Raw genomic sequence first — 26,004 nt, 5'->3', positions numbered from 1 at the left:
TACCGTGTCCACTCACTGTACACTCTATAACACACTCCTACCTAGTTGGTTTACCTTGTAGATGTAAAGTCAGAGACGATCGCTCATCTATTGCTGCTGTTCGAGTTGGTCATCTTCTAGACCTTCATCAGTGGTCACAGGACGCTGCCCACGGGACGCTGTTGGCTGGATATTTTTGGTTGGTGGACTATTCTCAGTCCAGCAGGGACAGTGAGGTGTTTAAAAACTCCATCAGCATTGCTGTGTCTGATCCACTCATACCAGCACAACACACACTAACACACCACCACCATGTCAGTGTCACTGCAGTGCTGAGAATGACCCACCATCTAAATAATACCTGCTCTGTGGTGGTCCTGTGGGGGTCCTGACCATTGAAGAACAGGGTGAAAGCAGGCTAAAAAAGTATGTAGAGAAACAGATGGACCACAGTCAGTAACTGTGGAACTACAAAGTGTTTCTATATGGTAAGTGGAGCTGATCAAATGGACAGTGAGTGTAAAAACAAGGAGGTTGTCATAATGTTATGCCTGATCGGTGTATACCTACAAGGTTAAGCTGTAAGGATTGGAAAGCAGTAAGGCTCAAGTAGCAGGTAGTGCACTAGTCACCAGACAAGAAGCTAATTTGAAACAAAGCCCCTGTCTCGGGTTAGTCAATCGTCACGGTGTCAAAAGATGGCGACTGCTGAACCGGTGAGAGAAAGTTTTGACTGTTAAACGCTTGTTTTGGACCTTTTTAGGGGTAATAAAAGCCGTATAATGTTTCTTTGTATGTGTTATTGGATGTTTACGTTATAAAAAAAAGCATGTGTTTATGTATTGCCTTATTTAATTTAGATTAAAACAACTTAACAAGCGCGCATGTTTAAAGCTGTAGTAAGTGGGTGTGTATAGCTTTTTTTGTATGTAGCTTTCATAATAGTTTTACATTAGACATTACTAATATATCTGTTAGGTGTGTCTTAATTCATCTTAAAGTTATGTTTTTTGCAATTAACTAGATAGATTTTGTGTTAGTAAACTTGTTTACAATCTTCTTGAGCTCAGTTATGTTTGCACTGTGCTCCTAACACACCTTAGAATTTAAAATTTCGTTTAAATTGCTTAATAAATCGTAATTTCATTTACAGATTTATATACACAAACACACACAGTTTTCTTGTAATAGTCCTAGAATTGTTGTCTATTTTAAGCTCCCCTGTGTGCCAAAAGTATGTGGACACCTGACCATGTGCTTGTTTGACATTCCATTTCTAAACCACGTGGAACCATTCATTTTAGTTTAAAGTGGTTTATTGTGCAGATGACCGTGTTCTTTTATATGTATTACCTGTGAGCATGTTCTCCCCGTGTCTGCGTGGGTTTACTCCGGGTGCTCCGGTTTTCTCCCACAGTCCAAAGACATGCAAGTGAGGGGAATTGGAGATACTAAATTGTCCATGACTGTGTTCGATATACAGGGGTTGGACAATGAAACTGAAACACCTGGTTTTAGACCACAATCATTTATTAGTATGGTGTAGGGCCTCCTTTTGCGGCCAATACAGCGTCAATTCGTCTTGGAAATGACATATACAAGTCCTGCACAGTGGTCAGAGGGATTTTAAGCCATTCTTCTTGCAGGATAGTGGCCAGGTCACTACGTGATGCTGGTGGAGGAAAACGTTTCCTGACTCGCTTCTCCAAAACACCCCAATGCTGACATTACCCTGGATACCGTGGCTCTTGATACATCACATTTACATTTTTTACATTTTCAGCATTTAGCAGACGCTTTTATCCAAAGCGACTTACACAATGAGTGGAACACAATGAGCAATTGAGGGTTAAGGGCCTTGCTCAGGGACCCAACAGTGGCAACTTGGTGGTGGTGGGGCTCGAACCGGCAACCTTCTGTTTACTAGTCCAGTACCTTAACCACCGAGCTATCACAAAGACTTGCTGTCTTGGTCACAGATGCGCCAGCAAGACGTGCACCAACAATTTGTCCTCTTTTGAACTCTGGTATGTCACCCATAATGTTGTGTGCATTGCAATATTTTGAGCAAAACTGTGCTCTTACCCTGCTAATTGAACCTTCACACTCTGCTCTTACTGGTGCAATGTGCAATTAATGAAGATTGGCCACCAGACTGGTCCAATTTAGCCATGAAACCTCCCACACTAAAATGACAGGTGTTTCAGTTTCATTGTCTAACCCCTGTACCTTGTGAACTGATGAATCTTGTGTAATGAGTGACTACCGTTCCTGTCATGAATGTAACCAAAATGTAAAACATGATGTTAAAATTCTAATAAATAAACAAACAATACCTGTGGCATTACCAGAGTCAAATTTTAAGTAAACAAACTCTAAAATATAGGTGGTTGTTATAGATTGTAACATTGTGCATATTGCAGCCAGGCAGGGCGTGATGTTACGTTCAAAAGTATATGGACACCCTGAGTTGTGTTTTAGCTACACCATTTGCTAGAAAGTTTTTTGTTAGCTAATTGTTGTGGCTAAATCACCCTAACTTAATAATCAGCCGGGAAGTCTGTGAACATTTGGCCATATATCATAAAACCTTGCTAGAAAAACAGCACAGACCAGTAATGGTTAGCAGCAAAACTGCAAGCTTTAGGACACAACCACATAAGACAATCTTAAACCAGCAAGTATTCAGGTGCAGCAGTGTTGTTGGGATTTTGAAACACTTTAATGTCAACATAGTGAGTGATTCAGACAAACAAATAAAGCCAACAGAGTCATCTGATCAGAAAATTTAAAACAGCTCTATAGCTGTACACCTACAAATAGTGCTAACAGGGTAGGTGTTCCAGTAATATAAAAAGGCCAGTAAGTGTAAACAGTACAACAAAAACTACCATGTCATTATGTTAGTGAGAATGCAGTGCTGAGAATGATCCACCAACCAAAAATCTGGTAAGCTGGGATCCTATAGGGGTTTTTATTCATTTGATACATGGGAAACAGCAGGGTTCACAATGTGTATAACACAACACATGGGCTACAGTCATTTATCATATACACCGATCAGCCATTACATTAAAACCACCTCCTTGTTTCTACACTCACCATATAGAAGCAATTACTGACTGTAGTCCATCTATTTCTCTACATACTGTTTTAGTCTGCTTTCTCCCTGTTTCAATGGTCAGGACCCCCACAGGACCTGTGTCCACTCACTGTCCATTCTATTAGACACTCCCACCTAGTTAATGTAACGTCAGAGACGATCGCTCATCTATTGCTGCTGTTTGAGTTGGTCATCTTCTAGACCTTCATCAGTGGTCACAGGACGCTGCCCATGGGGCGCTGTTGGCTGGATATTTTTGGTTGGTGGACTACTCTCATTCCAGCAGTGACAGTGAGGTGTTTAAAAACTTCAGCAGCGCTGCTGTGTCTTATCCACTTATACCAGCACAACACACACTAACACACCACCACCATGTCAGTGTCACTAAAGTGCTATGAATGATCCACCACCCAAATAATACCTACTCTGTGGTGGTCCTGTGGGGGTCCTGACCACTGAAGAACAGCATGTAAGGGGGCTAACAAAGCATGCAGAGAAACAGATGGACTACAGTCAGTAATTGTAGAACTACAAAGTGCTTCTATATGGTAAGTAGAGCTGATGAAATGGACAGTGAGTGTAGAAACAAGGAGGTGGTTTTAATGTTATGGCTGATCAGTGTACATATCAGATTGTGATATTGTGCATATTGCAGCCAGGCAGGGCGTGATGTTATGCTCAAATGAATAACATGGTTTGTCCAGTTGGGTGTAAGATAACTCCAGTGGCAAAAAAAACTAACAATCTGGTCAATATAAAGTTCTTTATTTGAAGCACAAGTCTACAAGAAAGGGGGTAGCACTGTCATCTCACAGCAAGAAGGTCCTGGGTTCGATCCCCAGGTAGGGCGGTCCGGGTCCTTTCTGTGTGGAGTTTGCATGTTCTCCCCGTGTCTGTGTGGGTTTCCTCCGGATGCTCCAGTTTCCTCCCACAGTCCAAAGACGTGCAAGTGAGGTGAATTGGAGATACAAAATTGTCCATGACTGTTTGAAATAAACTTGTGTGAAATGATGAACCTTGTGTAATGAATAACTACTGTTCTTGTGATGAATGTAACCAAAGTGTAAAAAACATGACGTTAAAACCTTCACAAACAATTGCTTTAAAACTAAAGCAATTCATTTTTTATCTACAGGAGACACATTTGATTAGTCTTGCTGACCACGCACAAACGCGCATTTAATGTTATCCAGATAAAAAATACGGCTAACTGTGAAGATAAATCGGTGACTAAACAATGAGTGCTGTTACAGTACGTGTGTGTGTCTTTAAGAGAGGTGTCGGAGATGCTCTGTTCACAGTGTCGCTATAAGTGAGTCATGAGTCGATTCATAAGATGCGAATCGTAAGTTTCTTTTCACAGTTATCTCTTTTACTGTTATAATGGATGTTGCGGTTTTAAATAAACACCAGTTACTGGAACATTGTGTGTGACTCGCTTACCTCATAAAGCTCAGGCTTAATTACACTGAGTATTACCACAGAGCGGTAACCGAGTCAGACTCGTTCTGCCTGTGGAGCTAAAAGTTTAGTCAGTCAGATCAGATGATCCTGAACTAACCAACTTAGTAATTTATGAACTTTTGCCTCTTCTTGGCTCTGTAACGTTTTCTGCTCTCATCTACACCCAAAGCAAGAACCGCTTACGATTTACTAAAGTGAACCACGAGTTTATATCATGTGTTCATAGTATCGGCTCACATGGGATCGGGATGTATTATCTACATGAAGTAATACGTATTTTTAAACATCAAAATTGCATCGTGTGTATAATGTGCACAACGTTAATTATTTTGGCTTGTCGAGAGCTTTCGCAATGTTTTTTGTGCGATTGGTGACGTGTGTGTGTGTGTGGGGGGGGGGGGGGTGCTGTTACATCTCCGTTGGAAGGGGCACAACATCAAACAGTTTAATAATATGACAATAAATAAATTGTCATTTTAATGTTGGCTTTCTTTGATCATATTAACATTCTTATCTTGGTCAGGCAGCCTATCCATCTGCCTGACCAAGATAATATATCTGGGAGGTGCAAAGAAACTGTAGTACTTAAACTCTTTGAAAACATGACACTTCTTACAGACAGTGACAAGAGTTGTACTGTAGATCAAACTCTGGTTCCTGGAATACATGTTCCTGTGTGGCATCCTGCACTATTCCTACAGTCTTTGAAATGCCTTTACAAATTCTGTCTCAAATACGTATGAATGCACAGTGGTACTGATTGAATGGGAGAAAGTGAAATGTGATGAAGTCACTAATTGTCATCACATTCTTAATTACTCTGTCTGTCTTGTTTATAGGATATTATATCAAATACAGCTAATTCAGAAGAAGAGCAAACTGATTCTTCTAAGCAAGCAATTGTGAGTCCTGAAGATTACATCAAACATCCATTACAAAACAGGTAAATAGAACATTGTTTTAAAATCAGTCATTAGTGTTGTGAACACTTTGGCATTTTGTAAAGAGGCTGTTGGTGCGTTTTATGATTTCCTATGTCTAGGGATTTTTTATGTAATGCAGAGTTTGGGAACTTAATATGAAAAAAGTACCTTTGACCGGGGCTCATTGCATGTTATGCACAATTTGTCAGCATCCCCTTCATTTTATTCAACATTGGAAAAGGACCACCATGGGACTCCAGGTAATGGGTCCAGATAATGTTATTCTCATTGCAAGAATTTACTTGTAGTCTTCTACTGTAGGTGTTGTGACCCATTACTAGTAGGATTAACTTTAGCTTTAACCTTCCTCATACTCTAACTCATGTTTTAGTCCCTGACGTTTCCTCAGCCTCTCGTATTGCTCCCTGTAGAGTGTCAGCTGGGTTTTCTGTCTGTCACCACAGCCTTTTTTTGGCTCCCATAAATGCATTTTCAGATAATTCAATAGTACATTTGTTTTCAGATAAAATATAGACTATTGGTTTAAAAAGTTGTTTAATTAATTATTTGAATTTAAACATAGTTTTAGTACAATTTACTAGGCAATGTGAAGCAGGACAGTCTCAAAAGCAGTCAAATATATATGTTTTTATGCCATGCTATTTAAGTGTCCAGATAAATAGAATTGTAAAATATTTTACATAGGGGGTAAAGACATTGTTTTGGGAACCTAATAAAGCCATGAAAACCTTTGCTTAGTAATAGGGTAATTTGTGTATACTGATAATATAACATTAATATTGTCTTGATGCAGAACCAGGTTAGTTTGTCTTTGCTGTGTTCCAAAAGGAATTGAGTCTCAATAGTGTTTGTTTGTTTATTAGGATTTTAACGTCATGTTTTACACGTTGGTTAAATTCATGACAGGAACAGTAGTTACTCATTACACAAGCTTCATCAGTTCACAAGGTTATATCAAACACAGTCTTGGACAATTTTGTATCTCCAATTCACCTCACTTGCACGTCTTTGGAATGTGGGAAGAAACCGGAGCACCCGGAGGAAACCCACGCAGACACGGGGAGAACATGCAAACTCCACAGAGAAAGGACCCGGACCACCGGTTTTGGTTATTTTTTTTATTATCTATCTATTATCTGTAAAGGTTTCTTTATAAAAACCTTTAAATCATTCATGCTGTTAGACCTGATATAAGTCATGCCAAATAATATTGTGTTTTTCAGATGGGCTCTGTGGTTTTTCAAGAATGATAAAAACAAAACCTGGCAAGCCAACCTGCGGCTTATCTCTAAGTTTGACACAGTTGAGGACTTTTGGGCGTAAGTTACAGCACTGGTCACTCTCATGAATCAGCATGTTAGAGTGAATGACCCTGGTCTAGCTGTGTGCCAGAAATAGATTATTTCTTATATTATTAAGATGAATGTAATGAATATAAAAAAATATAGCAGTCAGCAGAAACATGCTTCCTTTCAGTTTTTAAATTCATGCTTTTATACTTGTTTAAATAATCATAGATTGAACAAATGTTTCAAAGAGGATTCCTGTTACATCTGGCGCAAAGCTAACACCTTAAAAACATCATACCAACAGTCAGTCATGCTGGTGGTAGTGAGATGGTGGGATACATTCTGCTCTTCATCATAAAATCCTGAGGGAGAATGTCTGCCTGTCATTTTGTGACACAAAGCTCCAGTGCATCTGGGTTATGCAGTAATAATAATAATAATAATAATACATTTTATTTATATAGCGCTTTTCAAGATACTCAAAGACGCTTTACATAAGACAAATAATCAAAACAAATACGTACATACACCATACAAATCATAGTACAAAATCAAAATAGTACATCAACATCAAGAATAATTAAGATAAAAACAAAGAGAGCAGCATAAGACAGTTCATTAAAAATTAGCTAAATTATGAGAGAACAACAAATATAGAACAATTTCTTAAAATTAGACAGAAACAGGACAGATTTACATGCAATCAGGAAACTGAAAACTTTACAAGTTTTAGGATCTAGGACTTCACATTTCTGTCGTGATCTAAGTATAAAAACTATTAAAAAGAATAGCAAAAATAAAAGCATTTATTTCGTGTTGTTACAAGTTAAATGCCATATTGAATAGATGAGTTTTGAGAAGTGACTTGAATTTGGACAGGTCAGGACAATCTCGTAGGTGTTTGGGGAGAGCATTCCATAAAGATGGAGCAGCTATGGAAAAGGCCCTGTCACCCCAGGTCCGGTGCTTGGTCCTAGAGGGTATGGACAGTAGGTTAGCCTCAGAAGAGCGAAGGCTACGGGAGGGAATGTGCTGATGGAGCAGGTCGGTGAGGTAGGATGGGGCCTGATTATGGAGAGCTTTGTGAGTGAATAGAAGAATTTTGAATTGAATGCGTTGAGCAACGGGAAGCCAATGAAGTTTTTGTAGAACAGGTGTAATATGATCACGGGAGCGAGTATGAGTAAGGAGGCGAGCAGCTGAATTCTGGATATACTGAAGTTTTTTTAGGATTTTGTTAGATGTACCATAAAGGATGCTATTGCAATAATCAATTCTGGATGTAATAAAAGCATGAATCAAGGTTTCGGCGGCAGAAAAGGAGAGTGATGGACGTAGACGTGCTATGTTTTTTAGATGAAAGAAAGCAGTTTTGGTGATGTGATTTACATGGCGGTCAAAAGAGAGGTTGCTATCAAAAATTACACCAAGATTTCGGATGTTAGAAGACGGAGACAAAGTGTCATTATCAATGGTAATTTGAAAATTTTTTGTGGTTTTTGCCAGGGATGTAGGACCTACAATGATCATATCTGATTTTTCACAGTTTAATTTGAGGAAATTAGCTTTCATCCACAATTTCATTTCAGTGATGCAATTTGTCAGAGTGGAGTGAAGTTCAGTATTAATGGATTTGGAGGAGATGTAAAGCTGAATATCATCAGCATAGCAGTGGAAATGTAAACCATGCCGACGTATGATGTCACCAAGGGGGAGCATATAAAGAATAAACAAAAGGGGACCTAACACTGAGCCTTGGGGAACGCCTTGGGACAGTGGAGCAATGGCAGAACTACAATTGTTGATATTAACAAACTGTTGTCTGTTTACGAGATATGACCTTAACCACAAAAGGGCAGTACCAGTGATGTTGACAGAGGATTCAAGGCGGGACAGAAGAATGGAGTGATTAATGGTGTCAAAAGCTGCAGTAAGATCAAGGAGGACGAGAATATTAATTTGTCCAGAGTCTGAGGAAAGAAGAAGGTCATTTGTGACTTTGAGGAGGGCTGACTCAGTGCTGTGCTGGGGGCGGAAACCAGACTGAAATGATTCAAATAGATTATTGGAATTTAGGTGATCTTTGAGCTGTGAGGCAACAACACGTTCCAGTATTTTCGACAGAAATGGAAGATTGGAAATGGGCCGAAAGTTACTCATAATGTTAGAGTCAAGTCCAGGTTTTTTAAGTATGGGAGTAACAGCAGCCAATTTGAGTGATTGAGGGACTGAGCCAGAACTAAGAGAGGAATTGATTATCTCTGTGATAAGTGATGAGATAACTGGAAAACAACCCTTAACAAGTTTTGATGGAGCAGGATCCAAAACACAAGTGGAGCTTCGCATCCCTGTTAAGATCTCAGATAGGTCCAAAAGAGACACAGGTGAGAACTGAGACAGAGGCTGGGTAATAAATTGAGATGAGATAGGCGGAGAAACAGAGATGACAGGGGAAACTGTCAGAAAATTGTGGATATTCTCAACTTTTGTTTGAAAAAATGAGAGGTAAGAGTTACACTTGTCAACTGTAAAGGAATTGGTAGTATTGTCAACTGGTTTGAGAAGTTTATTTATTGTGGAAAAGAGAGTCTTAGGATTTGTTGATCCAGCATGTATGAGTTCGGAATAGTAAGTGGATCGGGCTGCCGTAAGAGCGTCTTTGTAATGTTGAAGATAATCAGAATAAATCTGATAATGTACTGTTAGACCGGTTTTCTTATAAAGTCTTTCAAGCTGGCGTTTACGGGATTTCATTTGGTGAAGCTCAATTGTGTACCATGGTGCGGAATGACTAAATGAAACAAATTTGGTTCTCAAAGGAGCCAGCTCATCAAGACATGAGGCGAGTATGTCATTATAGTAATCGACAAGGTCAGATGAATTACTAGACAGTACAGGACAGACAGACATCTTTTTAACAAGAGAATCTGAGAAAGCAGAGGGAGAGATATATTGAAGATTCCTGAAGGATATTTTACGTTTAGCTCTAGTGATGGGCCTAGTGACCTCAATGTCCATGATGATTGTCAAATGATCAGAGACAGTAAGGTCATGGCTGGACGGCTGATGAGCTAGGACACCAGTAGAGCAGACAAGGTCAAGAGTATGACCTTTTTTATGAGTTGGAAAATGTATATGTTGTGTGAAATTAAAACACTGTAACAATTCCAAAAATTCCCTGGCAAATTTACAGTTGTTGTCATCAATATGGATGTTAAAATCACCCATAAGCAGTACAGAGGATGAGAGGGCACTAAGCTGGGTTAAAAAATCTGAAAAATCAGAGAGAAAGGAAGCGTTTGGCTTTGGCGGACGATAAACTACAGCAGTGACCAGAGGAGTAGGCCCTGACAACTTGAAAGCCAGGTGTTCAAAAGAAAGAGCAGCAGGAAAAGACAAAGTGGTTATTTTAATATCATCCCTATAGACTGCAGCAACACCACCACCTCGCCCTTCCATACGAGGTTCATCAATATACGAGTATCCCATTGGCGTGGTCTGATTTAACGTAAAATAATCCAAGGGTTTATGCCAAGTTTCAGTGAGACAGAAAAAGTCTAGTTCACTGTCAGATATAAATTCACTAAGTACAGTACTTTTTGTGTTGAGTGAACGAACATTAAGCAATGCCATTTTCAAGTGGTATTGTTGTGTAGTTGGCTGTGAGGAACGAGGAAGAGAACGGAGATTTGCTAAGTCCACTCCGCGTTTCCTATCCCACTCCGTGGACAGCGTTGTCAGTAGGACGATGATCCAAAGCACACAAGCAAGTCCATCTCTGAGCTAAATGAAACCCTCCAATATCTTGTTTTAATAGTGTCTGCAATTAAATAAAAATAAAAGTAAATCTAAGAAACACTTTTTCTGATTTCAGGTTGTAGCGGACCCTTCAGAAATAAATGTTGAAAAGTGCATGCAAGCATAAACTGCAAAGATTTGCTTAATTAGTTTTTTTGTCTGTCTGCCAAAAAGTTGTGAAACAGTGATCGCCCCCTTAACTACTGAACAACCGGTCAACCAGAATAAATGAACAAGTGCATTCAACTTTACTAGCCACACCCAGACTTGATTACTGCAAGACCTGTTTAATCTAAATCACTTTAATAAAACCTGTCTGGCAATGTAAAGCAGGCTGGAAGGTCTTAAAAGCAGCACATGAAGCCACATTCTTTTTTTTTTTCTCCCTTTTTCTCCCCCTTTAGCGCATCCAATTGCCCAATTTGCATCACGCATCCTCTCTGCCTCTGACGATCCCTGCCCTGACCGAGGAGATGCCGTATGCATCTTGCCACCTCGCGTTGCGTGCAGAGAGACACACCCTAAGAGCACTCCTTCCTCAACTCCTCTCATCTCGGTCGGTAAGGCAGAGCTGGATTCGATACAACATACTCGAGATCCAGCTCCGGTTGCAGCGTGTCTTTTTACCGCTGCGCCAGAAGCCAAATTCTTAACAGATTTAAGTACATATGCAAAATAAAATCATTGAAATCTACAAGTTTGGAAAGGGTTAGAAAGCTATTGCTAAGGCTCTAAAACTTCAGCAAACCCCAATAAGAGCCATTATCCACAAAAAGCTCAAGCACAGTTGGCTAAGACAAAGGCCTGACTAAAATTCCTTTGAGATGCAGTGGCAAGATCTTTAATGGGAAGTCCATGCTTAGAAACTTTCCAATGTAGCCGGATTAAAACAATTTTGCAAAGAAGAGTGAGACTCATCACAAGTTATCACAAATGTTTGCTTGCAGTTGAATCTGCCAAGAGTGGCACAACCAGTTACAGTGGTACCTTGTAACTCAACGTCCCCTAAACGCGAAATCTTTAAACTCAACGCGCTTCATGAAGAAATTTGTACTCTTAAACTCAACTTTTCCCTTAAATTTGACATGTTTAGCCTTTGCAACTGCTTCTTCAATCTTCCGCATAGACAATGAATCTTTAAAGACTGTAAATGGGGCAGGATGACAAATGCTTCATGTTGCTGTAAGGTATCTGCACCGTAATTCACTAATAAACTGTTTTCCTTAAATCTTTTTACAAAATTATGTACAGTTGCACTGCATGGTGGCTCAGAGCGTAGCACTGTCACTTTTCTTATAGATTCTCAGTCCGTGGAGTATGTTGCAGGCGTCAGATTCAAAATGTGTTTATATTTACAATTTACAAAATTAAGTGAGTACATTATATGTCAGTTCTTTTTACTTTTGCTGTTTAAATAAGGGTTCAGAAGTATGATCAAATAACCCGTCTTGTTGCAGAAAATGTCTCAATTTCTCTGTGAATAGAGTCTATATAGACCACATATTACATTTACTTTATTCTGATTTTCTCTTTGTAGGCTTTACAATCACATTCAGGTATCAAGTAATTTAATGTCTGGATGTGACTACTCACTCTTTAAGGTAAGCACTGTAATGAGATGAACTCAACTTAAGTCATTGCATTTATTTAAACCTTTGTGTGTTGCAAGACATGTGACTGTGCCCATTTTGAGAGCAGGATGGCATTGAACCTATGTGGGAGGATGAAAGAAATAAACAAGGCGGCCGCTGGCTCATCACTCTTACCAAACAACAACGCAGAGCCGACCTGGATCGCTTCTGGCTCGAGACGGTCTGTATTACCACATGCAGTCATACACCCTTGCCTCTGCCCAGTTGAAGCTAAATCTAAACTATGCACACTTTCCTTCCAGCCCAGGCATGTGTGTGGTGAAGGCACTGAAGCTATAACGTATAATGTTGCTCAGAAGCGAGGAAAAATGAGGTTTTTAGGGATGCATATTTTGCTTTGCACTTTTTAGCTGATAATACATCGTTAAGAGTTACCTGAGAGGATTATAACAACCAATACAAATATTACATCACGTTTTATATCAGCTTTAGGTGCTGTTTGATAAAACAGCCAGATGTGACAGTATGGCAAAACAGTACCATAAGCATGGATATTATGACATGCATGTAGACTCACAGCCGCGTTCGATATAATTACTATGTGCAGTTTAATTACCAGCGGCACCACAGTGACACACAGTAGATTTACTGAGTGTTAAGGGGGTTGAAGTTCTGCCGAATCAGACTTACTCACTACAGTCACTTTGTATGCTGCTGGTGTGTGTGAGTTAACTGCATGTTTGTTCTTGATTTTAAAATACCCATCAGCTATCAGCAATGAAATAAAGAAACCATTTTAATCAACACCACTGCCAAGAAACGGGTTTGAATCCCAGTGGTGCTGTTGGCAGGGGAGTGTCTACACAAACGTCATTAGAAAAGTGGAGGGGGGGGGAGTGGAAGGAAAAACTAAATTTAAATCAACTGCATTGATTAAACAGTGACTTGTTCATTGAGTAATCGATCAGTTATTCATTTCATTATTACCCATAACAACAACTGGTTTACCATGAAAAAGTGATTGCCCACTTAACTATTGAACAACCAGTTAACCAGCATAAATGGACAACTTTACTAGCCACACCCAGACTTGATTACTGCAAGACCTGTTTACATTTTCGACATTTAGCAGACGCTTTTATCCACAGCGACTTACAGTACTGTGACAGTATATTGTCTAAGCAACTGATGGTTAAGGGCCTTGCTGAAGGGCCCAACAGTGGCAACCTGGCAGTGGTGGGGCTTGTACCAGCGACCTTTTGATTGCTAGTCCAGTACCTGTTAAATCTAAACTTAAATAGAACTGTCTGGCCATGTGAAGCAGGCTAAAAGGTTTCTTAACAGATTTCTTAACATATTTAAATACATATGCAAAATAAAATCATTGAAACCTTTAAGTTTGGAAAGTGCTAGAAAGCTATAGACCGTTTCAATGAGGTAAACAATAACAACGCTACTGCGCATGTCTGTTCCGGTAGCGCCATTTTTAAACATCCATCCAGCTGTCAACATGACGAGCTCGTACTTTGCGAGTCAACAAAACGCGAAACAAACGCGACATAAGCAGAAATTTATGATAGATCATCAAGTATCTTTACCAGCCCCTTTTGAGGAGAATTTAAGAAGTCAGTGTTTTTCCGCTGACATAAAACGTTTGCCTGAGGTAACATACCCAGCCGTGTGTCACTACCTTGTTGAAACGGAGTGTTTACACCAGAGAGGCAGTGAAAGCATACCGCAGTTTGAACGCATACAATTAATTATTAAAATAATTATTGTCATCTCCCCTTTTGTGTCTGTTGAGCTAAGAGCCATTATAATATGATAAAAAATATGACAAACCACAGTGAATTACTTATTACTGAATTAGAACATATTAGCTAATGCTAAAACTATTTTTTTATAGCCTAACTGGAAATACATTAAATATTTTACAGTAAGCACAATGAATTCATAAATAGTATGTTTACTTTTTGTATTACAAAAGTAGAACCATGTTTCTTTACAGGTCTGCGTGTCATTTAATAATTAAGCTAAGCTAATTATTACAGCTAATTAAGCTGTTAATATAATTCCATATAGTGACATTTCCCCAAAATATAGTCTTATAAAGTTATGGCTTTTACACCGTATTCTAAGGAAAATGTGAACTTTTTAAGGCTTATGTTAGGTTTATGTTTATTCTGTACTATTAATACAAATATTAAGCGCCTGCGTATTTTAATACACGTAAGCTAAACGTCAGGGACAAGACACCATGAGAACAGCGTTCAGCTGAGTACATTTGTTTACAATATTTTATTATGAAATAATATATATTACATTTATTATAAGAGTTGATAGTGGGTATCCAGCCGTCCCTATTTACAGCAGCAATCCAAGCGTTTCACTGTGCGTTCTTTTGGAAATCTGTTCACCTTAATTTCTGAAAGCAAGTTTGTACCTGGCCTGAGGGAACATCCGCCAACCGAACAACATGGTCCTAACTTTAATTTAGACATACTGTCAATAAATCACACCTGAACTAGCGCAAAAGAATTGAAGAAGTTGTGCTCAATCGCTATTGTTCTGAGCGCTGTTTACCACCAAGCGGAAGCGTCTTAGGAACATCCACGTCACTTCCTGGACTCATGAATATTCATTTGAAACGGTCTATTGCTAAGGCTTTTAAACTTCACAAACCCCAGTAAGAGCCATTATCCACAGATGGTGAAAGCTTAAGCGCAATTGGATTACGCAGCAGGACAATGACCCAAAGCACGCAAGTAAGTCCACCTCTAAATGGCATAAAAAAATAAAAAAAATAAAAAATAAAAGGTTTTTTTGTGGCTAAGTCAAAGGCCTGACTTCAAAGTTCCTTTAAAATGCTGTGGCAAGATCTTTAACAGACAGTCCAAGCTTAGAAGCTCTACAATGTAGCCAAATTAAAACAAAATTCCGCCACAGTGATGTAAAAGACTCCTAACAAGTTATCACAAATGTTTAATTGCAGTTGTTACTGCCAAGAGTGGCACAACCAGTTATTAGGTTTAGGAGGGCAATTACCTTTTTACATGGTTAATATAGCTGAATGAATCTTTATTAAGTGGAATGATCATTTAAAAGCTGCATTTTGTGTTCACATATGTTGTCTTTGTCTTATGTTTAAAATCTTCTAACTATTTTTTATATTTCAACATGACATTAGCAAAAATAGAAGAAATCTGGTGAGTGGTTAAATACTTTTCACAGCACTGTAGAACATCCATGATGAACATCCATGCAGCTTCTAATTCAGCAGCAATCATGAGGCCTTTCGAGATATGACTGTCACGAATCAAAAACAAAGAATACAAAGAATCATGGCTGTTTTGAAAACATCAAAAAAAGTATCAGTATGGAGTATTCTGATACAGCCGTCAGTGAATGTATATTTTTTTCTTTAGAAGCATAAGATTTTCTGCTGAATGTGTGTTTTGTGACAGCTAATGTATGAGGTGTATGTTTTAGCTCTTATGCCTTGTGGGTGAAGCATTTGATGACCACAGCGATGACGTATGTGGTGCTGTAGTCAACGTCAGAACAAAAGGAGACAAAATTTCAATATGGACAACAGACTACCAGAACAAAGATGCAATAATACACATAGGGTAAGCACAAACTTATTTACAGCTAAGAGACACCGATTGGCAACAAAATTGAATAAAAAAAAAAAAAACTCAAAAAGGAGCTGAACAGCTGCTTTGTTGACAATCTCAAGTATATTACTACCTGGATACACGGGCGGCACGGTGGCTTGGTGGGTAGCACTGTCGCCTCACAGCAAGAAGGTCCTGGATTCGATTCCCAGCTGGTGCGGCCAGGGTACTTTCTGTGTGGAGTTTGCATGCTCTCTCCGCGTCCGTGTGGGTTTCTTCCGGGAGCTTCGGTTTCCTCCCAAAGTCCAAAGACATGCAAGTCAGTTGAATTGGAGATACAAAATTCTCCATGACTGTGTTTGACATTAAACTTAAACTGATGAATCTTGTGTAACCAGTAACTGTCCTGTTATGAATGTAACCAAAGTGTGTAAAACATGATGTTAAAATCCTAATAAATAATAATAATAAATAACTTTTTATTAACAGCCAGCAGGTCATACAAACACTTTATATCTTGTTAAATGCCTGTCCAGAAAACTGGAGGCTGCTGTTGTTGCAAAAGTGTAACTCCATATTTATGCCAATGGTTTTGCAACTGGATGTTCAATTGTTTTGGCTCATGATCAGGTTCGCTGATGAACCAAAACATTAGAATTACTTCCCAAAATTGTGCATGGCAATGCCTATTTTGTAATACTTGTGCATGCCATGAGTTGGTGTATATTAAAAGTTGAGATGATGGTAGTTTTTTTATAGTCTACATGTTGAATGCAGCAGATATGATCAGCATAAAGACCTGAGTGATTTTAGTAAGGGCTAAATCATTATGGCCAGATGACTGGATTAATGCTTCTCAGAAACAGCAAGGTCCAGCATAGGCAGCCGACACTGGTCCGAAGAGGGACCTGTAGTTTGTTGGCCAGACATGATTTATTAGGGCTGTGGTTTCTGGTACGGACCAACAGAAGATCTACTGTGCCTGTTAATGAGTTGACCTTATGAGGTCACTTATGACCTTATTAACACTCACTGCAATATACTATTCTAGTTTTTTGTATAGAGCATCATAGTTACAGGCCAGTCAAACAGCCCATTCTAACTCCTGTACACCGAAGTTGAAGGACCAGCTGGTAATGTACTGGTACCAGATACCATAGGACTCCATCAGATGTCCTGTGGACTTCATGTCCTGACTGGTCAGAGTTGTTTTGACAGCATGTTAGATGGGTAGTTCTAATGTCGTGGCTTTTATCTGTACAGTTTAGTAGCTGAAATGAGTGTGTTCAAGTGGCTGTATTGGCATCCTTTAGGTGTGATCATTTCTGCTGCTGCTCGTGTGTTTTTCCACAGACGTGTGTATAAGGATAGATTAGGTGTGCCACCTAAAGTCATCATTGGCTACCAGTCCCACGCAGACACGGCCACAAAGAGCGGCTCCACCACCAAAAACAAATTTGTGGTCTGAGATCTGTTCCTGCACTGTTTAAGGTACGCCTTGTTGTCCATGGTTATGAACATGTCTTTACTGTTGGTTAGTAATGGAATAATATGACGCTGCAATGCTGTTGGTATATCACTAATTCCTTTGTTAACACTAAGAGGGTGCATCATATGCCAAAATCTAATCTAGAAAGCATACTTCCAGTTATTGTGTTTACATCTCCTCTGTATTATAAACAAACCCCTCAAAGCCCTGAATTCCTCAAACACTAACATTGCTGATTCCATTGCTAAATGACCAGTGTCAGTGTCATAAGCATTACACTTTAGACATGTACACAACTGAGACAGAAAACGATCAAAGCATGAGAAAGTTTTGCTAAGTTTTGCCTTGCTCTAGGGTCACCACACAGCAGAGGGTCCTGGGTTCAATTCCCAGGTGGAGCAGCCCATGTCTTTTCTGTGTGGAGTTTGCATTTTCTTCCTGTGTCTGTTTGGGTTTTTATGGAAGCTCCGGTTTTCAACCATATACCTACCAGACCTGTTATAAATATAACCAAAAGTGTAAAACATGTTAAAATCCTAATAAACAAACGTTTAGTCATATCCGGTTACCCAGATACACTATATTGCCAAAAGTATTTGCTCGTCTGCCTTCACACGCATATGAACTTGAGTAATATCCCATTCTTAATCCATAGGGTTTAATATGATGTCGGCCCACCCTTTGCAGCTATAACAGCTTCAACTCTTCTGGGAAGGCTTTCCACAAGGTTTAGGAGTGTGTTTATGGGAATTTTTGACCATTCTTCCAGAAGCGCATTTGTGAGGTCAGACACTGATGTTGGACGAGAAGGCCTGGCTCACAGTCTCCGCTCTAATTCATCCCAAAGGTGTTCTATCAGGTTGAGGTCAGGACTCTGTGCAGGCCAGTCAAATTCTTCCACACCAAACTCGCTCATCCATGTGCCTTTATGGACCTTGCGCAGTCATGTTTGAACAGGAAGGGGCCATCCCCAAACTGTTCCCACTAAATTAGGAGCATGAAATTGTCCAAAATCTCTTGGTATGCTGAAGCATTAAGGGTTCCTTTCACTGGAACTAAGGGGCCGAGCCCAACTCCTGAAAAACCACCCCACACCATAATCCCCCCTCCACCAAACTTTACACTTGGCACAATGCAGTCAGACAAGCACCGTTCACCTGGCAACCGCCAAACCCAGACTCATCCATCGGATTGCCAGACGAGAGAAGCGTGATTCATCACTCCAGAGAACACGTCTCCACTGCTCTAGAGTCCAGTGGCGGCGTGCTTTACACCACTGCATCCGACGCTTTGCATTGCGCTTGGTGACGTAAGGCTTGGATGCAGCTGCTCGGCCATGGAAACCCATTCCATGAAGCTCTCTACACGCTGTTCTGGAGCTAATCCGAAGGCCACATTAAGTTTGGAGGTCTGTAGCGATTGACTCTGCAGAAAGTTGGCGAACTCTGCACACTATGTGCTCAGCATCCACTGTCCACTGGACTTGTTGCCCAGGTGGCATCCTATCACGGTACCACGCTGGAATTCACTGAGCTCCTGAGAGCCACGCATTCTTTCACAAATGTTTGTAGGAGCAGTCTGCAGGCCTAGGTGCTTGGTTTTATACACCTGTGGCCATGGAAGTGATTGGAACACCTGAATTCAATTATTTAGATGGGTGAGTGAATACTTTTGGCAATATAGTGTATCTCTGTGCAGTGGCCGCAATTTTAGCAGCTTGTCTCATAGTCAAACACATACTAACAACGCTAATGTTTTTAAACTTGGACTTAAGTGGACATTTTGCACCGTTTTATTATTATTATTTTTTATTTTTATTTTTTTCTTTCAGAAAATGCATCAAGTGACCTGTTCAAGTAAGAAAACCATATTTATGGCTTATACACCACGTAAGCAACATCGGCTCTCCTGCATGACATGTGCAAGAGTTATTTACAGACATTCATGTGTATCACAATGCTCTAATTCCATCTAATACAACCTGACAGTGTTTGAATACAGAACTTTTTTATTGTTTTTTATGCATTAATGTTTAAATGCAGCTGTTGAATAATACTACAACTTTTGTTTAAGTTATTTCTTTTTTCCCCAGCTTAGTTGATGATTCTGTGATCTATTCGTTTTTCACCTTTGAATTAATTAACTTTGCATTTCAGCCTGAGGAGGCTTTGGATTCTATTATAGGACTCTTGATTTTCTGTCACTGCTGATTATTGAAGCTCAACTTAATCTGTTATCTGTAAATATAATCGCTGTATAAGAGACAAGTGTAAATAAATTTGTACAGTTCATTGTCTTAACCCTGGCACTATAGTGTGTGTTTGTGTGTGATGCTCTTCCTGCTAGGATATAACAAAAACATGTTCCATCGGTTTGAATCTCGGCTCTGCCACCGGTCGGCTGGGCGCCATCTACCGGGCACAATTGCCAGTGCCTGCAGCAGACAATGATTGGCCATCAACCAGACTAAGTGGGTGGGGTCTTCAAACGCTGTGTAAGGACCCTGAATAGCAGGTAGAGGCGCCTGTGCAGAGGCACCGGCGAAAAGAAGAGGTCCGCTAGGGAGTGTGCACGGGTCGGAGGACGTGTGAGCAGAAATATGACCTCCTCGAATGCAATCAGGGATCCCCAGCAGTGGAAGACAGATTGACTATGCTAAATCGGGACAGAAAGGGGAGAAAATGCATAAATAAATAGGAACTTAGAGTTCAGGTCAAACATTTAAATACACTTGCAAAGGACCTACATTCAGAAATAACTTTATTAGGTACACCTACAGTATCTGGTGTGGACATTTTTTGTTTATTTTATGAATTATACGTACAAGATTAACTTGCTCTGTACTTGTTATTTGCTATGTGCATTAATATACAGTGTATCACAAAAGTGAGTACACCCCTCACATTTCTGCAGATATTTAAGTATATCTTTTCATGGGACAACACTGACAAAATGACACTTTGACACAATGAAAAGTAGTCTGTGTGCAGCTTATATAACAGTGTAAATTTATTCTTCCCTCAAAATAACTCAATATACAGCCATTAATGTCTAAACCACCGGCAACAAAAGTGAGTACACCCCTAAGAGACTACACCCCTAAATGTCCAAATTGAGCACTGCTTGTCATTTTCCCTCCAAAATGTCAAGTGATTTGTTAGTGTTACTAGGTCTCAGGTGTGCATAGGGAGCAGGTGTGTTCAATTTAGTAGTACAGCTCTCACACTCTCTCATACTGGTCACTGAAAGTTCCAACATGGCACCTCATGGCAAAGAACTCTCTGAGGATCTTAAAAGACGAATTGTTGCGCTACATGAAGATGGCCAAGGCTACAAGAAGATTGCCAACACCCTGAAACTGAGCTGCAGCACAGTGGCCAAGATCATCCAGCGTTTTAAAAGAGCAGGGTCCACTCAGAACAGACCTCGCGTTGGTCGTCCAAAGAAGCTGAGTGCACGTGCTCAGCGTCACATCCAACTGCTGTCTTTGAAAGATAGGCGCAGGAGTGCTGTCAGCATTGCTGCAGAGATTGAAAAGGTGGGGGGTCAGCCTGGCAGTGCTCAGACCATACGCCGCACACTACATCAAATTGGTCTGCATTGCTGTCACCCCAGAAGGAAGCCTTTTCTGAAGTCTCTACACAAGAAAGCCCGCAAACAGTTTGCTGAAGACATGTCAACAAAGGACATGGATTACTGGAACCATGTCCTATGGTCTGATGAGACCAAGATTAATTTGTTTGGTTCAGATGGTCTCAAGCATGAGTGGCGGCAATCAGGTGAGGAGTACAAAGATAAGTGTGTCATGCCTACAGTCAAGCATGGTGGTGGGAATGCCATGGTCTGGGGCTGCATGAGTGCAGCAGGTGTTGGGGAGTTACATTTCATTGAGGGACACATGAACTCCAATATGTACTGTGAAATACTGAAGCAGAGCATGATCCCCTCCCTCCGGAAACTGGGTCGCAGGGCAGTGTTCCAGCATGATAATGACCCCAAACACACCTCTAAGACGACCACTGCTTTATTGAAGAGGCTGAGGGTAAAGGTGATGGACTGGCCAAGCATGTTTCCAGACCTAAACCCAACAGAACATCTTTGGGGCATCCTCAAGCGGAAGGTGGAGGAGCGCAAAGTCTCGAATATCTGCCAGCTCCGTGATGTCGTCATGGAGGAGTGGAAAAGCATTCCAGTGGCAACCTGTGAAGCTCTGGTAAACTCCATGCCCAGGAGAGTTAAGGCAGTTCTGGGAAATAATGGTGGCCACACAAAATATTGACACTTCAGGACTTTTTACTAAGGGGTGTACTCACTTTTGTTGCCGGTGGTTTAGACATTAATGGCTGTATATTGAGTTATTTTGAGGGAAGAATAAATTTACACTGTTATATAAGCTGCACACAGACTACTTTTCATTGTGTCAAAGTGTCATTTTGTCAGTGTTGTCCCATGAAAAGATATACTTAAATATCTGCAGAAATGTGAGGGGTGTACTCACTTTTGTGATACACTGTACATCCCACCCCACTTTTTATGTGGCTACTACAGGCTCCAGTTTACTTGAAAGGCTTTCCACTAAGTGGAACATTTTGAGGAAACCACTGAACCTAATAATTAGGGAGGAGTTTTGACTCCTTTTTGTCCATATAGTTTATGCAGACATAACCTTAGCAGCAACAATTTTTTCAGATTTTAATGCTGTCACCTATAAAAAATTGTTTTACCCGACCAGTCAAAGCTTGGCCATCCTGGTTTGCCTTATCCCTGCCAGTTTGCTTCAATTTGCAACGACAAATGTTTGCCATACGCTAATCTAACTTTTATGGCTGTTCACTAATGTTCCAGATTGACTATTGCACCTCCAGTTTGCACCGCTATTAAATTGCCAGGTTTTTATGATGTAAAAATCAGACCAAGATAAATAAACGTTAAATAGCAGTCAGTACACACCTGTCATCATTTTCAGATTTTAATGCACAGTGGAATGGTTTTGCTTGGCCTGGTTTGCCTTATCCCTGCCAGTTTGCTTTAATTCGCGTTTTCTTTTAATGTTTTCAGCATTTAGCAGACGCCTCTATCCAAAGTGACTTTTTAGTTACAGTATACAGTCTGAGCAATTGAGGGTTAAGGTCCTTGCTCATGGGCCCAACAGCAGCAACCTGGCAGTGGTGGGGCTTTAAAACTCTGTTGGTTGCCTCATTCTGATGAAATCTCAAGGTTCTAATAAAAGTTGTTTGTTAGAGCACTTATTGTTGATGATGCCTGTTTATTGATAATAAACTTAATATAACTTAGATGTGCACCTGTATTTATTTGGTGAGCTCTGCATTTCTGTTTGAATAAACAATCACACCCCTAGTGTTACTGGGTGGTGTTGTTGCAATCAGAAATATTTAACCCCCTTTACGTTAAAATGTATTATGGTGATATGTATAGAATTTAATTAATATACAGTATTTAACAGGAAAGTCTCAGTAGTGGGCAGTGGTAGTTTAAGGTACTGGACTAGTAATCAGAAGGTTGCCGGTTCAAGCTCGCCACCACCAAGTTTGCTCAAAATCATGTTGTCATAATTGTAAGTCGCTTTGGATAAAAGCGTCTGCTAAATGCTGAAAATGTAAATGTAAAATAGAAAAAACATTCTATTGATACATACAAATATTGATGGATTCAGCCCCCAGCCTCAGAACTTGGAACATCGTTTTGCCTTTATAACCTACATACAAGCGACTTTGGTAAGTGCTAACAAGCTTTTGACACCTCTCTTGGTGAATCTTTGCCCATTGTTTTCTTATAAAAAAAAAAAAAGCTTTTAGCTAACCGATGCCTCAGAAAAGGTTGGAGTTAAAAATCCTTATTTTTCGTAGGAGATTAAATATTTCAGAATGAAACAATTTTCTTAGGAAATGGCATTATCAAGCTTAATTTAACAAACATTTGAATTTAGAATGTTTTGACGCTTATAAACTACATTCGACAACAGGCACTAGTCTAACAGTACAGATTGCTTATTTTTACCAAGTTTGGGAACGAAACCCAAACTGCATCTCATGCTAGAAGAACATTTGGTGAGATGTAACTTAAAAACAGGTGAAACCTTGAGTTTTTCACTGCTATGAACCAAGAGGCTGCCATGCAAGAAAAATACTTTTTTATTATCAGCAACACATTTTACTTTTGCTTCTGGCAGCTGGAGAAGCATCTGGCCCAAAATTAGCAGCTGGAATCTAAAGTGAAATATGCTGCTGATCACGAACAGTGGATAGAAAATGTCTACGCATCTCAAAGTGCTAGGTTTTTATTATGTAAAATTAGACCAAGATAAATAATTTCAGATTTACATCCACTTTTAATGTGACCTAATATGTGCAATTTAATTGAAAAACAAACCAAAATCGTTTAGATGGGATAACCAATCACAGTCAGACTTATGTTTAATGGTAGTCAGTACACACCTGTCATCAATTAAAGTAATTGACCGAATGTAAAGTTTAGCTGTTCTAGTAGGATTTTCTTGACATTTATGTACAGTGGTGTTCAAAAAAATAGCAGTGATTTTAACTTTTTACTTTTATTTCCATAAATGCAAATGCACTGAAAATACTACACTTTTAATTCTAAATCAAAACATTAACAAAATGTAGCCAGTTTGTGTTAATCCTTTACAGAAAGTTAAGAAAAATGAATATTAGGCTGTTCAAAAAAATAGCAGTGCCAGTATTTTTCTTTAAAAACTCAAAAAATGTATCTATAAACTGAAAATGTTTGAGGTTTCACTTTACTTTAAATTACTGAACTAATATTTAGAGGCATAACAATTGTTTCTGAGATCTGTGTTGCATGGAGTCGACCAACTTCTGGCACCTCTGAACAGGTTTTCAAGTCCAGGATGATTAGACGACATTCCACAGTTCTTCTGCAATTTTGGGTTTTGCCTCAAAAAAACACGTTTCAGATATCAGAACACAAGTTCTCTATGGGATTGAAGTCAGGGGATTGGGCTGGTCACTCTATTACCTCAATCTTGTTTGTCTGTAACCAAGATGTTTTGGGTCATTGTCATGTTAAAACACCCATTTTAAGGGCATTTCTTCTTCGACATAGGGCAACATAATCTCCAAGTATTCTGATATATTTAAACTGATCCATGATCCCTCGTATGCCATAAATAGGCGTAACACCATGGTATGAAAAACATCCCCATATCATCATTTTGTACCACCATACTTTACTGTCTTTACAGTGAACTTTGGCTTGAATTCAGTGCTCGAGGGTCATCTGACATACTGTCTACGGCCACTAGACCCAAAAAGAAAAATTTTGCTTTCACCAGTCCACAAAATGTTGAGCCATTTCTCTTTGGACCAGTCAATGTGTTCCTTGGGAAATTTTACCCCATTCAGGACGTGTCTTTTTCTTAACAACGGGACTTTGCAAGGAGTTCTTGCTGGTAAATTGGCTTCACTTAATCATCTTCTGTACTCACTGGGAACTTCAGATGTTCCTTGATCTTTCTGGAGGTGATCATTGGCTGAGTATTTGCCATTTTGGCTATTCTCTGATCCATTCGAACAGTAGTTCCACACTTCCTTCTGCATCTTTCAGGTTTTGGTTTTCACTTCAAGGCATCTAAGATCATTTTTGCTGAGCAGCCCATAATTTGCTGCACTTCTCTGTATGTTTTTCTCTCTACAATCAACTTTTTAATCAAAGTACGCTGTTCATCAGAACAATGTCGGGAACAACCCATTTTACCCAGTATTTCAGAAGAAAATGCTTTACGACCAACATGTGACACCCGTTCTTCTGCAGAATGAATGACTTCACCAATTGAAATCCTCACTGCTATTATTTTGAACAAGCCCCTTTCAATCAATGTTTCGATTATGAGCGGCATGCATGTCCTAATTGTTGGGTTTGTTTTGTTTTCATTACTCTACTACACTTTCAAGTGATTTTTTTGCTATGTAGAAATAGCATTTCTACTAAAAACAGTGATTTATCAGGTTAATGGTGTTGGACTGCTATTTTTTTGAACACCACTGTATGTAGTTAACTTACAGCCAAAGTCATAGTCTGCAAAGAGCTGCTAAAAGGTATCAGTCAAGAGAAAGGTACAAAAAATGCTCAAACCATTACACATACTATTGAACATGAAGGAAATGGATGGTTGTGTACTACATGTACATGTATGTCTGGTCTGTGGGGTAAGGTGGCAAGATGCAAGCCATTTCTTAAAAAGAAAAACATCAATTTCGCAGTAACTTACATCGTGTGCTAAAAGCACGTGGGGAAATGTGTTGATCAAACCATCTTGAATGTTTTGCCCATAATTCCAAAAAGTATGTTTGGTTGCAAAAGCAACATGATTTTGGGATGTTTTCTTTAGCTGCAATTGGGGCTTTAGTCAACATGGAGCAAAATTATAAACAGTTCAAAATATCAATTGTAGCACAAAATATTCAGGCCTCTGCTGAAAAAGCTGAAGATGAAGAGGATTTTTTCCCCTTTGGCACAACAACGACCCACAGCATAGCTCCACATCAACCAAAGAATGGCTTCACCTGAAGATCAAAATTTTTGAATGGTCCAGCCAGAGCACAAACAGTGGTGAGTGGTATTATAACAAAGTGGAAGCGATTGGGAAGGACAGCAACTCAGCCACGAAGTGTTAGGTCACGTAAAATGACAGGGATGCTGAGGCGCATAGTGCGCAGAGGTCGCAGAGG

At 39.6% G+C, this 26,004-nt stretch overlaps 1 protein-coding gene across 3 annotated transcripts; it reads left to right on the top strand.

Moving 5' to 3' along the window:
- Positions 1–670: 670 nt before the first annotated feature.
- eif4ea (eukaryotic translation initiation factor 4ea) lies at positions 671–17,277 on the top strand. 3 transcript variants are annotated; one of them, XM_062999865.1, is made up of 7 exons: positions 671–695; positions 5,386–5,489; positions 6,714–6,809; positions 12,115–12,178; positions 12,276–12,389; positions 15,659–15,798; positions 17,140–17,277. In XM_062999865.1, exons 1-7 carry the CDS (start codon positions 678–680, stop codon positions 17,252–17,254), a joined length of 651 nt encoding a protein of 216 aa, XP_062855935.1. In that variant the 5' UTR covers positions 671–677; the 3' UTR covers positions 17,255–17,277. The 3 variants fall into 3 exon arrangements, with proteins under 3 accessions (XP_062855935.1, XP_062855937.1, XP_062855936.1); XM_062999867.1 differs by lacking the exon at positions 671–695 and adding an exon at positions 4,356–4,427; XM_062999866.1 differs by lacking the exon at positions 671–695 and adding an exon at positions 4,725–4,812.
- The last annotated feature ends 8,727 nt before the right edge of the window (positions 17,278–26,004 follow it).

The sequence above is a fragment of the Trichomycterus rosablanca genome, chromosome 8, assembly GCF_030014385.1.
Source record: "Trichomycterus rosablanca isolate fTriRos1 chromosome 8, fTriRos1.hap1, whole genome shotgun sequence".
Lineage (NCBI taxonomy): Eukaryota > Metazoa > Chordata > Actinopteri > Siluriformes > Trichomycteridae > Trichomycterus > Trichomycterus rosablanca.
This window is presented reverse-complemented; position numbering and strand designations above follow the sequence as displayed.